Source organism: Passer montanus, unplaced genomic scaffold, assembly GCF_014805655.1.
Source record: "Passer montanus isolate IOZ18808 unplaced genomic scaffold, ASM1480565v1 scaffold29, whole genome shotgun sequence".
Lineage (NCBI taxonomy): Eukaryota > Metazoa > Chordata > Aves > Passeriformes > Passeridae > Passer > Passer montanus.
The window spans coordinates 6,661,615-6,684,462 of NW_024367596.1; the positions used below are offsets into that span (position 1 = coordinate 6,661,615).

At 42.5% G+C, this 22,848-nt stretch overlaps 1 protein-coding gene across 1 annotated transcript in view; it reads left to right on the top strand.

Moving 5' to 3' along the window:
* Window positions 1-22,848, top strand: part of USP13 (ubiquitin specific peptidase 13) — a 47,207-nt gene that overhangs the window by 5,704 nt on the left and 18,655 nt on the right. The window contains exons 2-7 of the mRNA XM_039713456.1: window positions 3,985-4,110; window positions 8,110-8,170; window positions 16,716-16,837; window positions 17,255-17,397; window positions 17,598-17,782; window positions 22,214-22,308. Coding sequence (XP_039569390.1) covers window positions 3,985-4,110; window positions 8,110-8,170; window positions 16,716-16,837; window positions 17,255-17,397; window positions 17,598-17,782; window positions 22,214-22,308 — 732 coding nt within the window. The remainder of the gene's footprint in view (window positions 1-3,984; window positions 4,111-8,109; window positions 8,171-16,715; window positions 16,838-17,254; window positions 17,398-17,597; window positions 17,783-22,213; window positions 22,309-22,848) is intronic.

Here is a 22,848-nt window from a genome sequence, read left to right on the forward strand (position 1 = left end):
CTCTCAGAGTGGAGGTTTGGGTTTGGTTTAGTGCCTGACTGGCCCATACAGTTTTTTTTGTCCCAGGAAATGTTCTAAGTGCTGTACTGGATTGGCCTTGTGCATGTGCCCATTCAGGAGCTACAGCAGAGGTACCAGGAATCTGTTAAGCAATTGTGAATTAATTTGCTGTGGGGAAATATCCAGTGCTATCCAGTGCTGTACAGTGCTTTTATAAAGGAAGAGCAGGGGAAGGATTTCTTTTGCACTTCAAGTTAACAGTCCAGTTACTGGGCCCTGTAATTTATTTCCTACTTCCACATCCTTTGTCCCTTCTTTCTCTGCCCAACTCAGCTCTTCTTTTCCTGTCTCTCATCTTTCACCAGTTCCAGTACATGGCTCCTCTTCACTGCTTGTGTGTATTTTGACATCAATGTTTGTGTATGTCAGTGGCCTTCCATTCCTTATTCTGATTCTGTTGCTTCTCCCTCTGATCCATTTTTTACCTGATGCCAAAATTTACCCTCTTATTATTCCTTTTCTGCTTTCCTTTAGTCACCATTACTTTCCTGTCACCTTTGGGTGACAGAGGGCAGTGGTCTAAAAGGCAGACTCACACCACTGTTCATATCCCATGTTTCTTTTGAATGTGACTAGATATATTCTTGGCCTTAGCACACTTTTTTTGTGTCGGTTCCCCCACCTCAGAAATAATTACATTTACTGCAGTGGAAACTTTAAAATGAACTTTTTGTTTGCTGGAGCCATGTCTATGTCCTGTTGTGTTCAGTTGCTGTGTTTTTTTTCTTTTTCTCCTTGTTTTAATGTAGGTAATACTGGTACATGACAGAGAGACAGGCTTTCTTTTTATTCTTCATTGTAAATTATTATGTCTTGTTGAGATGAATATTAAGTGCCAAAACATCTGTTGTTCTTTTTCAGCTTGTCCTGAAATAAAATATGTGTCATTTAGGTGGACTATTGTGGGAGCCAGTACAATGTGTGTATGTTAGGGATGGTTCTGCAACTTTTTCAAATACATTAAAGACTGGATTGTAGTTACACAAGCAAGACTCTTATGACCACAGCCAGATTAATTTATGGTGATTCCTGGTGAACAGACACCCTGAGCAGAGCGTGTAGCACTGCTGTATGGGCTTGAATTTTGTAGGGAAACCATGACAGAATGCACAAAGACAGTGACCCTGTCTCATAACTGGTACATTTCATTTTGTATACAATAGGATGGATGACCTTTTCATTCTTCATGTTTGTATGGAGACTTGTGGAGACTCCAGGTGCCATTTTACTCTCTTCTGTGATATTGTCTTAGCAAATTTTGCCATTGTTCCAGAGGATCTAAAGCAAACACCTGTGCATGAGACACCATCCTTGAGTCTGCAACTGTTTGCCATGTTAGGAGATCACCACAGCCCATGTGTTTGTACAAAGCCATTGTTGTCTGAGCCACTGCAGGAGCTGAAATTGCTAAACCCTGAATTTCCCTGAGGGATCTGAATGGTTTGTGAGGGCTGGTAATGGGATGGAGGTCATTAGTTCAGTCCTGACCAGGTTAGGGGTGTTTGGAAGCTGTTGGTGTCTGGTGCAGGAGCAGTGGAATGAGGGGTGAGCAGGAATGAGGGGGTGACCTCTCACTCTCTCTCTGTCCTCATGGCTGGCACTTGTGTTTGCCTCTCACCCACCAGCCTCCCTGCTCTGCTTTTGCATCTGAGAGGGAGCAACTGGTGCCTTTTACCTCTCTTTCCCTGGGGATTCTCTGCCTCTTTCCTTCCTCCAAACATAAATAGGTGTCCAAATAAGTAAGAGCGGCTTTTTTTTCCTTTTTTTGAAATACTTTTCTCCCTGGTTTGGGCTGTATGTTTCCCTCTCTGAATTAAGTACCTAGCATACCATGAGCACCTTAGCAGCAAAGAAGAGGCAGAAATACAGTGAGGAGCAATCCCTTTTCTTTCTGCTTAGAAGGTGAGAAGGCTGATCTGCTCTTGAGTGCCTTTTGGGCAGTGATGGAGCCTGACCAAGTACAAGCTTCTGCCCCAGCAGTGCCTTTAGACTGGACTGATAAAGGAAGAGAATGTTTATACATTACTTTATCCTGAACTTCACACTGCATGTCTGCTGCATCCTCAAGCAGGAATGAGGGGGGAGATACCCAGCTAAAGTTCCTGGTTTTGTCTGTCAGGACAAGTTATGCTTTTCTGGTGTAATCTCTCCAGTACTGCAGATAAGCTGCCTTCCTCCAGCATAAACTTTCACACACATCTAAAATGCTTGTCAAATACAAAGATTTACATGCCACAGACGATGTAAAATATAATTCCTTCCAGAATTGTTTGTCTGCTCAGTGAGGTTAAATTTACCAGCACAAAGCTTGTCTTAGATCACAGTCAAGTGTTTTTTGAGCACCAAGCAGGGGCCTAATCCTTTATTCAGCCATCTACAAAGGTGTCTTTTTCACACAGGCTTCTGTTTTACTTTGACCTTTTGGGCTTTTGAACAGTCTGTCCACTTCTTTCCAAGCTATGGGAGAGAACACTCTGCCTGTGCTCTCTTGGAGAAACATCTGTTTTGTTAGTAACCACAACCAACTTACTCAGACTCTACATTTAGCTCCCATACTGAAAGTGTCAGATTGTTGTCATAGGCTGCCTCAGAAACGGTTCAGTGGTCTCTTGGATTGCCTCCAGAAAAAGAGAGAATCATCTCCAAGAAAACAAAACTTTAAACAAAGTTCCTGAGACCCTAGAGTGACAACACTGTATATTTTTATTTAGACTGGGTACTTCTAGGATCGTCTTCTAGAGGACACGTCCATGACTTTCCCATAGAAAGAAGTAATGCAGAAGGATTTGGAATGCAGGATAGAAGAGCAGGCAGCATGTATGTGTCTAATATGATTGCTTCAGGAGATGATGATCCTTACTATCACGTATATATATATATGTTTATAATTTACTTCTGAGGTGCCTATGAATGAGTGTAGTTCATGTTGTTCTTTGAGGAATTTAACACAAGATGTCCTGTGCTATGCAATAGCACAAACGTGCTCACAATGGAAGGAAGGTCACAGAGCTTCTGAAGGGCTCAGTCTTTGTTCTGCACCACCTACTCAAAACAATACGTGTTAGAGGGCTTGGAAAAATTGATCCAACACCAATGAGCAGATGACTGAAAGTCCTCCGGGCAGTCTGATGTAGGAGAGATCTTAGAGTGGTGCTAAAATTGAGCAAGATTGGTAACAGCCAGCATCAACACCCAGTTTTAGGGAGAGCAAAAAGTGATGCCAGGTTACGTTATTGAAATGTCAGCATTTGTGATCAGCACCAGGAGTATATATCTTAATATTGCCTTTATAATGCCCTTGTCTCCAAGGTCTGTATTTCATGAATGGAGAAGAACCCTGATAGATACTGAAGAATGAACACAGAGCACTTGTCAAGTTTCTGTTAGCCAGTTTTAAGGTCTGTGAAGTCACTTGAGATCTTTTTTCTCAGACAAGACTGTGATCAGTTGTAGAAGTTGTGGCAGAGTCCCTGGACCATCAACTCTGCTGTGCCTCTGGTTTGGGATCATGTTCTTGCAATCAAATGCCCACAAGAAATTCTGCCAGTTCAAATAATTGCTCATGCTTATTTCAATGCTTTACAAATTTCTGTGCCTATGAACCTCTGTGGGTTGGGCACTCAAGTGGAATTTTTCAAGACTAACTTCTAGACTTCTGATTTGGACATTCACTAATCTGTATTTGCACGGTAACTCATTTCAAAGAGTTTCTGTAGGCTGTGGGATGATGTGTTATGATATGTTATGATATGATGGGGAAGTTTCTTAGGGGACTGATAGTGTAAACACCATAATATGCTGTCAAAGCCATATTTTAAGTGTGTGCTTGATAACATAAAGGGTCTACAATTCTTGGGGTTTCTTTTCGTGTGCTGGGTCCTCCCTGTCCTTCCCTGCTGTAAGTGTTTGTGCCATTCCTTGCAGGATTCAGAAGGAGGTCTCTACGTGTGCATGAACACGTTTCTGGGATTTGGAAGGGAGCACATCGAACGGCATTACCGGAAAACAGGACAGTGTGTCTACCTGCACCTGAAGCGGCACGTGAGAGAGGTGAGACCTGTGCCTTCCCAGAGAGCCACCCCAGCACTTCTCCTGCCTCTTGTGCTCACCTGGGTAACGCATTGCAGACACACACCAAGTCCTGGGTGACTGAAATGAGCAGGTTCTGATTTGGGGCTGGATGTCAAATCCAGGTGCTTGGATCCCAACCTATCCTACAGCTTCAATTCTGAGATGAATCAAAGAGTCAGACCTTAAAGGCAGCTCCTTCCCGACTTTCACTGGTGTTTTTCACTTCTCATTTCTGTGTCTCACATACATGTTGTCTGCATGTTATGTGCACATTGCACATAGCTAAATATTTTCTGAAACCTGCCTTTTAAGTGTACAGTTACTGGGTTTGGCTCAGATTTGGCTGAAAGCTGCTGATTTCTATTTTTCAGATGAGGTTTCTTCTCAGGGTGAAAGGACTCCTCTTTTTCATACTAAGATTCCTGTACAGTTAAACCCTGACCTAGTTTGGGATCTTAAGCTTAACTTAAATGATTGCTGGATTCTAGACACACACTGGCCCTCATTTAGCCTTTCCCAACACATGGGTGTGCACGTACAGCCTGATGTTCACTGCTCTTCCATGCCATCACTGCCTATCAGCAGTCACTTATAACTTGTGCTTTATAACCTCTGCTTGTCTGTGGTTTGTCTGGCATCTTCAAAAGACTCTTAATTACTTCTGACCTGAGCTATAAGGAAGGCACTGGGTTTGCTTATAGCTCACTCTCCCATAAGCTCTGTCTCTGTTGGCAAGTTAGAGGGCTTAAAATAACTGCTTGGAGTGGGTTGGAATCCTTGTTTCTCATTCTACAGCAAGGCTTCCCCTGGGTGGTGAAGGCCTTGAGTTATATGAAGTGCCCTGACCACTTACCTCATTTCCAGTAGAGGAGTGTTCATATTTTATCAGAATTACAGTGAGGTCGATTTCATGTCTTCCAGGATGAGATGGTAAATGATGTTATGCTTTAGAATTGCCTTTCCTTCTGAGGGCAATACCAACATTTTCCTTCACTCTGTTAACTGAGTTTTTGCAGAGCCTACTCTGGTTTTAGCAATGGTTCTTCTGACTGAATTTAACACTCCTGAAAGATGCTATTCAGAGACAGGTGGGCAGAAATCCTGTCAGCTTTCCTTGTATATTAATTTTTTCCATAAGTTAAACTGGGGTTAAAATGAGGCCTCAAAAATTCCTTTCCTGATAAAGAACTCATAAAGAACTTAGGCTGAAGAACTCCAAAATGAAGAAAGAAATACCCCATCTGTTGTTTGGTGTTGCAAATCCCTTTGATTGAAGTTCAGTGGTTCCTGTTTTCCTCTGGGTAAATCATGATGTAGCAGAGGGGGTGGCTCTATGCTGGAAGGTGGCAACACACTGGTTCTCTGGGTCATGTGGCAGGAAACAGGGTTTGACTACACAGTGCAGGTGAATATTGCATCATCTAATAGGGCTCATAGCCAGGATTCCTCATATATTAGCTGTGGATTTCTTTTTTTTGCCATGACTGTTTGCTTCTTAAGTGATGTCCGTGTTTTCCTTTGAGCAATGTGAAACATCAAGTGTTTTATGAAGTGTCTGGCACATGCTGCATTGTGGTTTTGATTTTGGAAGCCAAGCTTTTAATGGTGTAGGATACAGTAAAGCCAAAGGCATTGGATGTGCTATCTTAAGACTCTTATAGTGAGGCTGCTATTCCTGCCTGTGGTTCCCTTGGCATCATCCTTGCAGAATGCACTGCATTGCTGCAGAAATCCAGGGTTGCTTCCCAAGATGTTTGGAATAAATGTCATTTGTGTATCTTGTCACAATTCAGTTAGAAAATAAGGGTCACATCTTCAGCCTGCTGGCTCAAGTGGAGCTGGAGCATCTGCCTGTGGCAGCTCAGCACCAGAGGCCTCTGCTGCATCATCAGAGATGGGCACAAGAGCAAGTGATGGAGCACCCCTGGTAAAATTCTTAGCTAAATAAAGGAAATTTACTTTTATTTTTCCTTTTCCACAGAGTTACATTCTTCAGAATTTTTAAATCAGCCTCTTTCCTGTAGTGCATTACTTTATACAGCTCTGGGTGCTGTTCATTTCCAGGCAGAGCTTCAGCTTGGTGCTGTAGTGATACCTCAGCCCTGTTGAAAACCCTGGGCAGAGAAGCCCAAAGATTTCCTGCAGGGATAGGTTTCTGGATGCTATCCAGGGATGATGGTGTTATAAAAAGTGAGAGACAGCAGAACAGGCTGCACTGTCACCTTGTCCAAGGAGCATCACAAATGAAATTTAATGCCACTGCTGATGCCTCATGTCACTCCCATTTGTTGGGTGTGTCACATCTGTTAGAAACAAAAATGGGTTTGTGAATGGAGAATGTTTTCAGTGATTTCTGACAAGGTAAAAAAAAAGACTCAGGTTGTGGGTGTTTCAGGAGTATTGAGCAGCTTTGATTCTGATGTATTTGTATCTGGAAAAATCAAGCTGAAATCATTGTCAGCCTGAGTTAAATATAAGCAATCCATATGAATTCTTTCTCTTTGCAATCTCTAGTCTTAATGACTTTCACAGTATCACACTTGGTGACATCAGAATTCAATTGGAGTTTCCTAGTATTGGAAAAAATGGGTTTTTTTTTAGTTCTGGAAATATAGTCCTTGGAGAATGTGTAATTTATTCATAATGTATTTTCAATTGGATTATGTTGTTTCTTGCTACTGCTTTTTAAAAAAAAAGGTTTAAAATGCATTTAAAATATATTCCTGGGTACTTCCTTCCCACTTGTTAAATTCCAGTAGCATTATAGAAAGAAACGTTCTGCATGTTATTTTCAGTTCATTGAGGAATTTTTATTTTTATTGGAACTGCTGGAGTTGCAACCCTGATTTTCCCTAGGGCTTTTCTATGTGGATAATGGATTCTGTTCTCAAATGCAGCCAAGGGGCGTTTGTCAGCATCTGCTCTTTCTAAGAATGGAAAATTTTCCTATGATGTATAAGACCTCACTGATGATTAAAGCAGTTTGCTTAGGCCAGAGCTTTAATTTACATGGTGAAGGGAACCACCCAAAATATGTGACCCTTTTGCCTGCGAAGGGGCAGAGGCAAACATGAACTTTCCCTGTAGGCTGACAGGTTCTTGGCTGCTTTCTCTCCACCTGTTGTATCCCAATATTATTATTAAAAAAAAAAAAAGTTGCCTAACAACCTTGCCAGTTACGCTAACATTACACACTGCATCATGCATCATGTTGGCACCAAATAGCCACAGAGGCTTTTTTGATTTAATTTGATTTAATGGTGCTGTTTAATAAACAACTTAAGGAGTAAGTGTATTGCCTTTGACATTTCCTCAGTTAGTTGTGTTTCCCCTTGCAGTCTGAGGTATTCTGAACTGGAAAAGTAGTGAAACGTAATCTCATTTGGAATTTACTGTTTTCTGGTATGGTGCTTAAATTAAAAAAATACAATCAAATACCCTACTAAGCAATTGCTTGAAGTATCTAATATTTAGAAAACATGGTGGTAATTTGGATTAATGGAAGCAGGTGTAGATTCTTACGGAAAGGGCATTTTTTTCTGGATAGAAGAAAATGAACCTAACAAACAGGTCAAAGCAAAGTGGTCCTACTGGAATTAGTTATGAAGGGTTGAAGAATCCTTTATGTAGATAATCATCTTTTCTTCTCTCTAACTCAGCTTTAGGCATTAATAAATACTGTTGGGGAGAGGTTTGAGAGGTGCTGGGTGTCTCTGCCTTGGTGACAGAAGAGCTGCCACCCGTGGTGGCTGTGGGACACCCTCTGATCCATTGCCAGCAGGCCAAGAGTGAAGGACTCAGGTGGAGGCTCCCTCTCTTCGTGGGGGTGCTGGGCACTGATGAGTCCCAGGGTCAGAGGAGAGCAAGGAACATTTACATCCTTGCTCACCAAGGACTGGGGTTTGATGGGAGAGATGGAGGCAGATTTGCTGTTGTCTCACTTGATGGATTTTTAATTGTTTCTTTCTCTCTTTCCAGAAGGTACCAGGAGCATCTGGTGGAGCTTTACCCAAAAGGAGGAATGCTAAGCTATTTTTAGGTATTGTGAGCAGCTGCTTTCACACAGTCCTTCTCTGACCCTGTCTGCATGTGGACTTGGGTTCTGCCCACCATTGTGTCTGGCTCTGGGGCTCCTTTTGGGTTTTTATTTCCTGCTGTTTGTTTTGGTTTTCTTTTTAACTTCTGGTTCTAGATTATAAATGTTTTCCAGGCAAATAAGTAATTCTTAACCATTTTGGTGCATTCTGAAAGATGTGTGTATATATACATGAAACATTTTAATGTAAAATAGATCCTGAAACAGCCTAGGCTTTGAAAAGCACTTTTTTTACTAATTCTGTCTGTTCTCTCTCTGTAATTTCCACAAAGCACTCTTTTATGAGAATGCTGACCCATACTTAATGTTTAGGTATATTAGAGCCTCAGTGAGGCTCTGTTCTGCTCAGCAGCTGGTCATAGCAAGGGTTGTTACCATTTTAAAGTCGTTACACAGGTAAATGTTCTTCAGTGATGTTGTGGTCTCTCCTGTAATGAATGCAACTGCACATACATCATAAGCATCTCTAATTCTGTTATGTCCACAATTCTATTCCCTTGCTTCATGGAAAGCAGTTTTCTTACCATGCCCATATCATCCAAAATCCATTTATTCAGATTACCCAGAAAACCTGAGGGATTCATAAATATGGATGAGGAGAATGTGATGGAAAGCCTGGATTCTCTCTTCTCCCACAGCTTGTGGTGTTTCTCCAATTCATCTATTATTTATTGTCTCTGTATTAATAGTGAATAGTGAATTTTTCTTCAGGTAATGAAAAGGTGAAATGTTTCCTTTACAATTGCCAGCTCTTATGGCTGAAGAGAAGCAATAGAATGACCTTCTGTTGGAATTGCTTTGATCTGTGGAATGTGTCCCTGAGAGGCCTTTGCAAATTGTGATTGATTAAATTGTTGTTTTTAATGTAAGTTAGTCTTGCAAGGAGGACTGAGAAAGAAAAAAGAATGAAAATGAGTCATAAAAAAGTTAAACTTGTAGGAGGAGACTTTTACATCGCAGATGCTGCTCTAAATGCTATTTACTGCCAGTTTACATTGAAAATCATGATTTTCACTGGATGCTTATAGAATAATTGGTTCAGAAACAAACTGCAGTGCAGCAGTGGTTGTACAGTGTTAGCAATGTGAGTGTAAATACAAAGTACAAAAGCACATTCAAATTTTGTTCTTGCTGATCTTCTGCATACACCTGAAGGCTCCTGTCACTGAGGTGTGCCAGCACACAGGGTACTGGCAGAGTGTCTCTGATGTGCCACACTGAAATCCTCAAATTCCACCCTTGTGCATGAGCATTTTGTTCCCTCTGAGTATGTCTTGAGCAGCAGTTCCAAGGGAGCTCCTGAGGGCAGTGCAATTTCACTGGGGTGGGTTTAGGACATGGATCTATCACCATTTCATCCAGCACTCCGGAATCTAATGCACTTTTGAAAATGTGTCTCATCTGGTCTATTGTTCTTCTGCAGTCTCCATTGCAGCCCCTGCTGGGGCTGGTATCAGGTCTGCTCTGTTCCTTCATGCTTCCAAATGCATTGGGTCCATTTCTTTGGATCAGCAGATGTTCCTGGTTTTGGCTATGCTTAAAGCAAAGAACAAAGAATTATTCATGTCCTGGTTCACAGCTGAAAGCACAGAGAGGTAACTGATTCGATCATTTTGCATGTGACAGCAGCAGAGGTGGTTAGCAAAATTTGGTGTCTTATCTGTTAATCCAAAATATTTTTCATTGGTTCAGAACTGCTGATCTCATCTAAACAGGTTGCTTTAATTCTGTCTTTCTCCTTGTGACCTTGGGCACTATCACAGAATGGTTGGGGTTGGAAGAGACCTCTGGAGATCATCAAGTCCAATCACCTGCTGGAGCAGGTTCATGTAGAACAGGCTGCACATGATCCTATCCAGGCATATTTTTAATATCTCTAGAGAAGGACACTCCATGAGCTCTCCTGGCAGTCTGTTCCAGTGCTCTGTCACCCTCAAAGTAAGGAAGCTTTTCTTCATATTTAGGTGTAACTTCCCATATTTCAGTGCCTTATTCTGTCACTGGGCATTGCTGGAGAGAAGCTGGCCCCATCTTCTTGGCATCTGAGCTGAAGATATTTCTGTGCCCTGATAAGATCTCCTCTCAGTGTCTTTTCCAGGCTGAACAGACCCAGCTTGTCTCCATGAGAGAGATGCTTCAGTCCCCTAATTATCTTTGTAGCCCTCCAATGGACCCTCTGCATTAATTCCTTGTCTTTCTTGGGCTGGGGAGCCCAGAACTGATGGAATACTCCAGGTGCAGCCCCACCAGGGCAGAGTAGAGGAGGAGGATGATCTCCCTTTTGATCTGGTGGCCACACTGTTCTTAATGCCCCCAGGATACCTCTGGCCTTCTTAGAGGACAGAAGGGCACACTGCTGTCCCATGGTGAATGTATCCTGGCTGCTACAACCCAGGTATGTGACCTGCCAGGTAGGGCTTGCCCTGGCAGACAAAACCAGACATGGATCAGTGGCTAATTCTAACATCCCTCTGTTTCTACATGTCTATCAATAATTCTCTGAAGGCCCAGAGATTTAAGCTTTGTGTACAAAGTCAGTCCAGTTTGGGCATTTGTTACATTGCTTGTTATAATCCTCTTTGATGTAAAACTATTAAAGATACTAAACCCTTTTCAATCTCCTTAGTATTAGGAAAACATCTTTTGGATGCTCACTGATTACTTTCTAGCACTGCTTCTATCTAGTAAATGCAATAGAAACACAGGCTGCTTGGGCCAGTCAGCTGCAGTATTTATCTTTCCCTAAACATGGAAAGATTCACAGCAAAGTGTGTGCCTGTGCACATGTGCATCAGGTTCTGGTTTTCTTTGGAGAAGACTGGAGGGTGTTGGCTGTGAGTGTTCTGTGTAATCAGGAAGCATAACAGCATTTTTTATTGAAATATATCAATTGCCTTTAATCTACTGGTTTAGGTGTTGCTAGACAGTGTGGACATGACAGCTTCAGCTCAGGCTGTGCAATGTTTCAGGGAATTTGAGGTGATATTTAAAACAGACTGTCTTAGTGCCTTTTGTGTGAATTAAGAAAAACTCAGTTAATGGGGTGTACTGTGATCATCCTTATGAGCTTCTGGTCAAAAGGGGTAGCAGAATTAGGGGGAAGATTCATGTGCTGAAGGGATTGGAGATCCAGTTTTTACTATAATTACCAGCAGAGTCCCTCTGAGCATGCTATCTCAGGAGTTACCAGCAGAGTATTTCAGAATGTTCTAATTATGAAGAATTAATGCAATGTAAATAGTCTGGAAAGGGCTTGAAGAAACTGAGTTTGCTGGTTGATTCAAAATTACCTAGAGTTAAATCTACAACTGATTTTTAAGGTGCTACTGAGTCAACAATAGATGAAGTAGTTGAAAGATGCAAAGAGGACAAGAGAGGTGCTTGGTCTGTGTGTGCACAGGGATGTGGTCCCAGTTGCTGTTGCTGCTGAGAGAAGTGGTTCTGAGAGAGAGATGGGGTAAATGGTTCTCTGAAATGTCAGCTCACTTGTCAGCAGCAGTGGGAGATTTAAGTGGAACACCACTAAAACAACACTTTATATTTTGTTCTCTATAATTTTGCTTTATAAATGTAAAGTGAACCTTTCTTTTGAATAGAGAAACTGCATCTACACACACTATCTCCCCCTACTTCCTTCTCCAAAACCAACTAACAAACACCACTACCCCTCACCCTCAGCAAACAAAACACCTCAGGTAGATATTTGAACTCTGCCTTGAGGGAGCAATCACCCCATTTTTGCTTGGTTCTGGTGCCCTCCTCCTGAGCATCTGTTGATCCATGCCAGAGCCTGGACTGCTGGCTATACAGAGCTGGCAGAGTGACTGTCATAAAACTTGTCCCTAGACAGATGTCCTGTCTCAGATTGGTTACCAGAGCATCATCTGCCACTGCAGCAAGCTGTGGCAGCTCTGTTTTGAGCAAAGTCAGGGCTAACTCAGACCATCAATTAAAAGTGTTTTGAAGTCTTCAGATGAACAGCTCTGTCAGCAGATCTGTGATTGCTGCTGGGAAGAGTATCTGTGACACCCAGTGGGTCTCAGGACACCTTGGAAAGGAAAACTTCCACTTAGAGAGTCTGGGAGAACTTGTAAACTTGCTGAGCTTTTCCTGGATGACACCTCCCTGCTGATGGACTCATGATTACTGTTTCCAAGTGTAAAGACTGCTCCTAAGAGTAGCTGTACTGGATTTGACCACAGCTTCACTTTGTCTCTCCCAGGAGCAGAGCCCTGTTTGCAGTAAGGATGTTTTTGTTTGCAGAGCTTCTGAAGAGCTCTAGTTAAAGTTTATATTTATGTGAGTAAGCAGAAATAGAGTATCTGTATCTGTATCTGTGAATGAAAAGTTGTCATGTAGGAGAATTTAAGCATTTTCTGACAATATTTTTGCAATTTAGCCTGGTAAAATAATGCATATTCCCCAGCAGCAGCAGTAGAACTGATTAGTTGTTGCTTTTTAGCTTTGCCATGTATGCTTGAATTGCGTACAGGATGGTGAGCAGACACTTACAAATTCATAAGAGTTTGCTGGTTTGGGTAGAACTGTGAAAATTAGACTAGGTCAACACAGTCTAATGCTGCTGTCAAAAAAGTTCTGAATTTGAATTTTCATGGTTTAGTTTTGCTTGCTTAACATGTGACTGTGCCAGAAATGCAAGAGATGAGGTCTTACCTAGCAATAGAAACAACAAAAAGGCTTTGGAGATGTAGCAAGCAATTTGAATGTTCTTTTACAAGAAGTGAATCGGCCAAGTGATCCTTGTAGAAAATTTTACTTTTCATTTTTCTGCAAAGGAAAATGTTATGACTGGAAAAAAATTTAAAAAATTCTTCTGTTATATTTCATCTGATGAAGCTAATATTCAAAACAAATTAACTGAGTAAAACAAAACAAATACCTGAAAACAAATTACCTGAGTAGCTTATAGTTTGCAAAGTGCTACTGATGCAATTCACTATTATTTAGAGGCAGGAAGAAATAATTTGATTTAAAGACCCAGGTTTCCCAAGTCATTACGAATTTGTCCATTGCTTTCAGCGAGAGCAGGATCAAGCCCAGATTCCTAAGATGTCTTTCTAGGGTTTCAAAAGTAGTTGTAGACTTGCTAGTCAACACCCTCATTCAATTTTCACGTTTGCATTCCCTTTCACACGCACACAGGCACATCCACATGCGCAGGAAATCCTGTTTGGGGGTCCTGTCTGGAGTCCTTTATGCCCCTATTATTAGTGCAGTCAGTTGGTAACTTGTCTAAATCTGATCTGGACACATCCACTCCTTCTCTTCCCCTCTGCTGGGTTGGTTTACATTACAGTAGTGTCTCTCCCAGCTGCTGTTTTCAGTCAGTTCAGCAGCAGCACATTCTCACCGTCACTCAGTGATGCCTTGTGAGGTGCAGTAAATTTACTCTACTGACCACTCACCCAAAATATCAGCGCCAGTTGAGCCTCTGCCTTGAGGTGTCTGCTGCTTTGCTTTGCCTGCCCTTCCAACACAACACTTACAACCTGTGGATGTTTGGTTTTGGTGGCCAAAGGGCTGAACTGAGGATCTCAGGAGGCACCAGAAAGGTGTTACTCCACTGCAAGGCAAACAATGTCCTATGGGCCTTGACCATCAAGCTGTCACTCCTTGGAAGGATTACAAACTGGCTGGTTGTTTTGTGGCTCAGTCTCAGAACTGAATAAAGCCTTTTTTTGGCCTTCTGAAGAACATCCTTGATCAAGAAACAACTTTGGATGAAGTATAGTGCTTGAAAGTTCATGCTTTTTGGTCTTTAGCGGTAGAGTAATTTTTAATCAAATATGCTCCTTTTGCAAGTAGATTTCACCCTACTCCTTTTCTCTGTAGTTACTCTTAGTCCTCCCAAAAATTCTGCACTAGAAGCCATCTGCAGACTGCACAGGATGCCCAGTGGCTTCAGGGTCAAATTCTGTCCACATTTAGTGTGGGCTCTGTTGCCTTCTGAAGTCAGTCATCTGTTTTTATTACTTCTGCCCTCATGCTATCTCAGCCTTGCTGGCCCTTGCACAGGCACAGAAAATATAATACAGGTACAATTTCTTACCAAATGTAACAGCTATGTCTCTCAAGCTAAGATTTAAAAATTTAAGGGTGATCTGGGTGTTTTCAGGTGACATCATTAAGGGGTCCCTCTGAGTGTCCCTAAAAGGGATTTGTTTATATGGTCACCTGCTCTGTATGGAGGGATTTCAGTCTGTGACCCTAGAAGTCCATTCCACTCTTATGTACTGGGTCTGGACCCTGAGAAACTGTCTTCAGAGTGATAAGGCAGTGCCTTTTAATTCCTAGTCAGAGGGTGTGGGTGTTGGGTGTTGGGAAGTATACCAGTTTTAGATGGTCACCTTTAAAAGTGGAATTTTAAATCCTCATGGTGTTTCTCAGGACTGTTAGGAAGCTTTGTGCATCCTTTAAAATAACAAGTGGGTGCTGCCATATCGGTGTGTCAGGCAGAAAGAGTCCCATGCTGATGGGACACTGTTTTCTGCTTTTCTGCTGGTATGAATGGCATGAAGCCTGAGCAGTAAAAAGGAAATTCCCTTCCCTGCCCATTGCACACAGGAGGCTGGTGCTCCTAAGCATGTGAAGTCCTTAGGTGCCAGCAGATGATTGCTAATAGGATCCCCTGTCTTTCATCCCTGGATCACTGGTTCAGATGCAGGTCAGGCCAGCAGCACTGCAGTCTCTTCTGTTTGGCTGCTGTCTGCCTGGGGAGATGAGCTGCAGTGTGCGTCTGAATTTTGAACACAGGCAACCATATCGTTGCTGTTTCTATAAGGGGCTTGCAGGTGCTTTAAGTTAATGTCCAGAGCACAAGGCAGTGAAGATCAGCCGGTGTCACACACGTCCCCAGAGCCCAGAGCTGTGAGCTGGTGCCAGGTTCCCTCTGGTGGCTGAGGCACTGTGTGACCACAGCCCTGCAACAGCTTCCCCTGCCTCCAAACCTGAGCTTTTATCCTCCTGAGGAACCTCTCTCCTATTTAGGGGGTCAGTACTTTTGGCTTTGTTGTGCTGGCCGCCGCCAAATTTCTGGCATTAAGTGAAAATCCCCTGAGATGTGTTTCTGTGTGCACCATCAGCCTGGAGTTGATGTTTCTCTCAAGAGCTGTTCTTTCCAGGTCAAGTTAAAATAGATTTTGATACTTGTTTTATCATTTGGGTTGCTCAGTGTTTTACTGCTCTCTGGGTAAATAGAGAGCTGAGTTTTCTGAGTCTGGCTTCTGTCATCCTCACCTCTGTCCCAAACATACATTTGAGATTTCAGGCATTCCCAGGGTGCAGTGGTTGCTGCCAATGCTCGTTTAGGATCAAGTGACTCATTAAGCATCTGCTTGTACTAGGGTGGGAATTGAGAGCCAGCTTTGGATACTGCTCCCACATCTCTTGTTTTGGTTGACCCTCATTCTGTCAGTGACTGGTACCTCAGAATACAGTGGATCCCACACGTCCAGATGGGAGAAGGATCCAGAAAATCCCATCCTTGCCTGGGCAATTCTTGCAGTTGAATCTTGCAAAATTTCTGACATGTGCATGTTTGGTTTTCCATTTTTAATTTGTCCTAGGAGAACATAACAAGGTTTTACTCAGTCTTGTCACTATGTGATATTTAATTAATAATTGTATTTTTTCATGGAGTTAGAGACACAAACACTAGCCATTTAATTCCCAATATACCCTCCTGCTTCTCTCTGGGTCCACATATTTCTGGGCAAACATTTTAGCTGATGTTGCTTGATCAAGGCTCATATTTAGGAAAAGAAGTCATTCTTACACTGTAAGGAAAATGTACACAAACATTGTGGAAGGCTTGATCTTCAAAGGAAAGCTTTAGTAGCTAATGAGTGGTTTTTAAGCAGATAGTTACCCTGATTAGAGAATGGAGTTAGCAAGAGAGGGATTTTGTTGGTGTTACTGTACTTGCTGTAGCTATTTGAGACTATGGATGAGACACAGGAATACTTCAGCCATGGACATCTTTATGGAAAGGCCACAGGTCCAAGATGGATGGGAGCCACAGCACGTTTCAGACAGGTCTGTGATCTGGAAAATATGGGGTGCTCTTTTTATTTGTCCTCTGCAATTTGGGCCTGTGGAGTGACTTGGTCTCCATGCTTTATAGCATTTCAAGATTCTGGGTAAAAGACACAGCAGTATGGCATCCTAATTTTGTCCAAAAGGAGCAGAATTTTGTTTGCTGCTTTGCAGAATGCAATGTCTGCAACAGTGCACTGCTTGCAGAGAGGCCAAACCAAATGTATCTGTGACTGGGGATGGCATTAAGTGGAGATTCTGGTCCTCAGAACATTCTCTTGAAGGATGGTTAGGTTTCAGTTTAGATCAGGGTTTTACAAATATTTCTAGCTGGCTGATGCCAGACAAGCAGTGTTTATAGTGGTACCCCTGTCACAGTTTTGGAACCTTGATCATGGGACAGTTTCCTAACATTGCCCATCTTGTTTTCCAGATCTGGAGATAAGCAGTGATCTGAACAGTGATGACTTTGAATATGAGGATGAAGCAAAACTTGTTATCTTTCCTGATCACTATGAAATCTCATTACCCAACATAGAAGAGCTACCAGCACTGGTCAGTGAGTGGAAGTGGTTGTAGGAATTGTCTCCTGTTTCTGGTTTTGTCAAGATGGTGCCTTGTTTTCTTATGTGCAGTGCTTGTTTGAACATAAAGATTATTCTTTACCAGCTATATTAGAGTCTCAGTCATTTAAAAAAGTGATCTTTTCCTTTGTTTCTTGGACTTCCTTCTATCTCCTGTATTTCTTCCCTTATTATGGTGCCAACTTGTCCTAGGAAAGCTCACATAGCGCACATGCTTACTCTCCTGCTAAAATAATGATGACAGTCTAAAAGATTAGATGCATATTTGAGTATATAAATAGCCCTACTGATAAGCAGTTCTGTATGTGGTTAGAAATAGGCTGAATGCCAGGTTCTGTCCAGTCACTGAGTCGTGTCAGGCTTTGACTGACATCCATTTGTCTTCCAGGTGACGATAGCTTGTGATGCACTGCTCAGTGCAAAATCACCCTACAGGAAGCAGGAACCTGACTCCTGGGAAGAAGAGCTGCAGGCATCTAAACATGCTAAAACACTTGTACAGTTAGACAATGGTGTTAGAATTCCCCCCAGGTGAGGGCAACAAGGTTTGTTCATTGTAGGCTCTCTAGTTCAGTCCAGGGTAACTGAACTAAAGACAGGAACTCAGCCCTTGGCTCCCTTGCGTGATTCTGGGCTGGGCATGTGGGTTGGTTCCACCTGCCATCATGGGAGATACAGAGCTGTCTCCTGCCTCACCTGTTGCTGCTGTTTCTCCCTGTTGTGTGTGGCAGTGGTTGGAAGTGCTCCAGGTGTGACCTGCGGGAGAACCTGTGGCTGAACCTGACGGACGGCTCCGTGCTCTGTGGGAAGTGGTTCTTCGACGGCAGCGGGGGCAACGGGCACGCCATGGAGCACTACAGGGAGACAGGCTACCCCCTGGCAGTGAAGCTGGGAACCATCACTCCTGATGGAGCAGGTCAGCCACGGGGCGTGTTCTGACCTGAGGTACCTTCTGTGCATGGGGCTGACTACGTGTGTCTGGGTTTGTGCAAGTGTTCAGGTGTGGAAAGGAGCTCTGTGAGCGTGTGAATGTTGGTCAGGGTTAGAGGGATGACACACACTCCATTCTGAGAAAGCCCATACCTGTGCTGTCTGCTCATTTTATATTTTCTGTAAATACTTTTGTTATGTTTGCATAATACTAGGCTTATAACATAAGAATGGTATTAGTCTGTTACAACAGACTCTGGAGAAACAATATTTTTTAGTTCTGCTACATTTCCTACCACAGATGGTTTATATTTTTGTAACAAAGAAACAACAGCAGGGTAATGAGCTTTTAAAATTTAAAAGTCTGTTTGTAACAGCATGTATGGATTTTTAAATCATAGTGGAAGCTCCTCTTTTTCCTTCTTAAACAAAATGTTGCTGAAACAATCGAAGGAACACTCGTCTTCGTGGGGCTGCTGTGATGCTCGTTTGTAAAATGTGTGATGATCTTGAGAGGGGGGAAAAAGCTGTAGCTGTATCCTTGTTTGCATATTCTCCAAGTGTGATGTTCTGCAGCGTTGCTGTGGAGGGGATTATGGTGTGTGAGGATTAGATGGAATAAAAACATGAGGAGCTGAAAAAGTCATAAGGAAAGAGATCTTTTGTTGCAGCTGCATGGAGAAGTAAAAATGGAAGAACACATAGCATGATTATATTTTGGCTTTGGTGTTTATGACTACAGAGATGAAATATTGCTGTTTAGAGCAGCCCCTTTTTTAACAAGCATCAGTTGAGAGCTTTTCTAAGTCCTATTCAGTGTTGAAGAAAGGCAACTGTAGTCACATTCGACCAGCTGTGCCACAGAAACACTAAGCAAAAACCATTTTTTTTCTCTCCCAGATGGAATGTTATCTCCTTGCATGAGCCTGGCCTTAGATAATTTCTATCCAAATCTCTCAGTTATTGAAGGTGTTTAGGATTTGCCCAGCTGTAGCTTTCAACTGTATCTACAAAACAAACAGGATATTCTGTAGTGGGTTTTTTTTTCCAGAATTTTTTATTTTCTTTCCCATCTTTAGCAGCAATACTTGTTTCCTTATGGCTTCTGTCCTTGTGCCTCCCACTGATCAGCTGCTTCCTCTCCTATGTGGCCTTTGGGATAACAAAGGACAGGCTGTCATCCTTCCCTCTGAATGAGAGGCACCAGCTGTTCTCCACAGACCTTTGCTCTTCTGGATGATGTTTACTTGGTTTCCCTATAGAAAAGCCTTCCCTCCCCCAACCTTCCTTGCTCCTTCTCAGTAATTATTCTGTCTCTGATCTATATTTCTGTGGTCCTCATAACCCCTCAATGGGGCTGGGTGATAGATGAGCTTCAGCAAAGAGGCTCTCTGGCTGATGGTGACACAAAATCTGTCTGTTTTCTGCTTCCCTGGGTTAAAGGTGAAGAGGTGATGGTACAGGAGTAATAAGCACTGGTCCCTGTCCTGACATAATTTATTCCTTTTTCACAGCAGTAGGAAGGAGAAGGAGGTGGTGCCAGTATTCCACTGACACTCACCCCGTGTGTACACAGAGGAGAGCTTTTTGTCTTGCCCTGAGAAATCTGTGCTGTGTACACTGTGAAAGGTTCCTGAGGTGTTATTCCCATTTTATAGCATTCTGTCAGCAGACACATCTGGGATCAGGGCAGACACTGAACCAAGCTTCTCTTCCACTCTTGCACCTTGGACAGGATGCACCAGGGAGTCAGAAGAGCTGTTTGCCTCAGTAGGTTGAGCACTGGGCAGGCTGTGCTACCTGCTGCCTCTCTTGGCAGTGCCACTGGATTTTATTTTCAGTCACTGTGAGGTTGCTTGTTTGGAACAGATTGGGGCATGGAATTGGGCCGTGTCAATGGGAAACCCCTTGTGATTGGTGCTTGAAGGAGCTGCTTTGTGGATGCTGCTCTTAGCAATTGTCAGATACTTTTGTGGGGATCCTGAGCCACTTCTTTCTTTAGGGACAGTGTTATCATCTAAGTAGGAAGGAGAGATGTCTGCACAGTCAGAACAGGTGTAAATCTTGAGTTGTGAAAGAGAATGAAGTCATGTAGCATTGACATTTTTATCTTCTTAAAATAATATGAATCATAAAGACTATTATCAGGAAAATATTATCAGGAAAAAGTTTTCCACCCAGGGAATGGTTGGGTACTGGAAAAATCTCTGCAGAGAACTGGCTACAGCATCAAGCCTGAGATCAAGATGTATTTGGGCAACACTCTCAAGCCCGTGGTGGGATTCTTTGTGCGTCCTGCACAAGGCCAGGAGTTGGACTGGATGATACTGATATGTCCCTTCCAACTCAGCATATTCTATGATTTTTTTCTCTGTTTAATAATATTCTGTGTTGCCTGTCTCAGATTTATCTTGGTGGGTTTTCCCCCCTTTCCACTCCTCCCTTTTCCCCTTTTCTCACTCTTATGACACCAGGTTCTTGCATGTCACATTTGCTGACTTCTCTATACTCCTCATCTACCAGAGTCTGTATGACAGCATTGCCCACCTGTGTTTGGCAGCTCTTATCCTCTCTTTGATTTTTTTAAACAAGTGAATGCTATCTTTTTCCCATAGTTTAAGCAGAAAGTACTGAAGTAAGGCACGAGCTGGGCTTGAGCACAATATTAGTCTTGTGCTCCACTCCTGCTGCTCTGGGCCAGTAGTCCCAGGTGATTTGCTCTCTGCAGTTGCCAGAGCAGAGGGAAAACCATATCAAAAGTTTCCACACTGAAACCAGTCACCCAAGCTCTGTTGCTGTGTAATCTCACTCCATGAGGGGTTTGAACTTTTTGGGATCATCTGTCTGTGCTGTGACCTCACCAGAATGCTATGGGAACGTTGTGATGCCATGTGTGTGGATGAGCAGTCATGTCTTCTGGGTGCATTTGCTACCACACAGTGGAATTCCAGCAGATGGGCAGCTACAGCCATGCACATGCCACAAAGGTCATGGGCACCAGTGTTAGTGGGGCATCTGCTGGCTGATCAGCAGCTGGCAGCACAGCTCAAAGCACAGCTCCCTGCCCAGAGAGGTTTTCCATAGTGCTGGTCAATGTTAAAAGTTAGTGTTTGAGTTCTTGGCTAACTTTCAATCTATCATTTCAGTGTGGGTTTGGTACTAGCAGATCTCAAGGAGAATGCCTTGAGGGGTAAGGACCTTCCAGAGTGATATTTGTGCTGTGAACAGCCTTCATCTGTGCTCCTGCTGTCTCCTCCTGAGTTTGCTTCTCTTCGTTTCTCCTGGTTAAGCTTTTTCTGTCAGCCTAGGTCTGGTTTTATGGAGCAAGGTCACTGTGAGAAGCTGCTGGGCGTGGAGGAAACGTGCCTGAGGGAAATGCAGGGAGGCTGGCACAGGGGTTCTGGATTTTGGTATGATGAGACACCTCCTTGACTACAGAGGTAGAGACCTGATCAGAGAAAAGATGCAAAGCCTGTTCAAGTCTTACAAGTGCATCTCTTACAACTTCTAGCCTTGTATGATGCCTACAGCTTTATTGTTATTTGTTCATGTAGGTGAAACCTGCTCTGAACTCAGTGTCATTATCGGACTTGATAGGTAAACTCTAAAAAAGAATGTTTCTGCTCTCAATATTTTTGTCCTTCTTCTGGATTTATTAAACTTGGTTTAGTATTGAAGATGTTGTTGTTAGACATACTGCTTTCTTTCACAATCTGAACTTTGCCCTGCCAGAATGTTTATGAGCTTTTACTTTAGGCTATAAGGGCCTGTCATAGAGAACTGAAATCTAAATCTCCCGTACAACAAAGCAAGACACCTCACTCAGAAAATCAGCCTTTCTGTCTAACCACAAAGTTAGATTCATCTTGGAAGTTCAATCCAGTGGTGCGTAATCAACAAAAACCCTCTTTATTCCAATAAAGAATTTCTCTGTTCTTCCTGCATCTCTATGTGAAAAGGGCAAAAGTGGATTTCTTAAATTGTACTAAAAATTAAAATACTATTGCAGGTAGTGAGTTGGTGTGATATACTCACAGCTTTAATGCATCTGTCTCTATCTAGTAGCTCTACAGAATGTTATAACCTCTTGTTGTCATGTTCAAAATGTGGGCTGGCTTTGCATGCCCTGTTCCTTGCTTTCCCTACAAATTGCTTGTTTTGGGGAGAGAAAATATTATGATCCCTATAAATGTTTTTAGGTTTTAATACTGTGGAGGCATATGATTTCTTTTGAGGAAAGTGCTTGAGGTGATTGTGTTAAGATATTTACTGTGCTATGTATTTGTCTGTGCACTTCTCTGCTGACCAGAACCAAACTTGGAGAATATGAACAAGGCATTTTGTGTCAGTGTTGGTAAACAAAGAGAAGGGATAACATTTGATACTGGGGCTCACTGGTTTCTCTCTGCTTTTGCAGATGTCTATTCCTTTGACGAAGAGGAGCCGGTTTTAGATCCACATATAGCAAAACACTTGGCACACTTTGGAATTGATATGCTGCAGATGCAAGTGGTAGGAAATCCATCTTTTATTTAGCTTGTTGTTCACTTCTTTGTTCACTTGCAGGGGGAGAGAAACAGAAGAATGACAGCTTATTTATGATTCCTTCAGACTGTTAGGACCGTATTCAGTTTTGTAAAGTTCAGCCAGCTAATCTGGGGGTCACTGTCAGAGTTCTGAGTAAATCATTGCTCTCAAATCCAAAAATTACCTTCTGAAAGAGGTACCTTGTGGTCTTTAGTTTTCATTTTTCACTTTTTCTGTGTGATGTACCCTTTGTCTTCAAGATGAAAAACCTCACTGAATTAGAGAAGAATGTCTGGAACATTTAATTACAGTGAGTGAAGGAAAGCCAATTGAATGTGTAAACACATACAATTCATAAGCAAAAAGAAGCTAAGCAATGGATAATTTAAAAAGTGGCTGAAAGTTATTTATGTAAATTTCAGTTAAGGTCTTGTCAATAAATACATTAGAAAGTGAGAAAAATACATTCTCTCAAGTCTAGAAAACAGCATGGTCAAAGGTGTGACATGCTAGGAAGGGACTGGG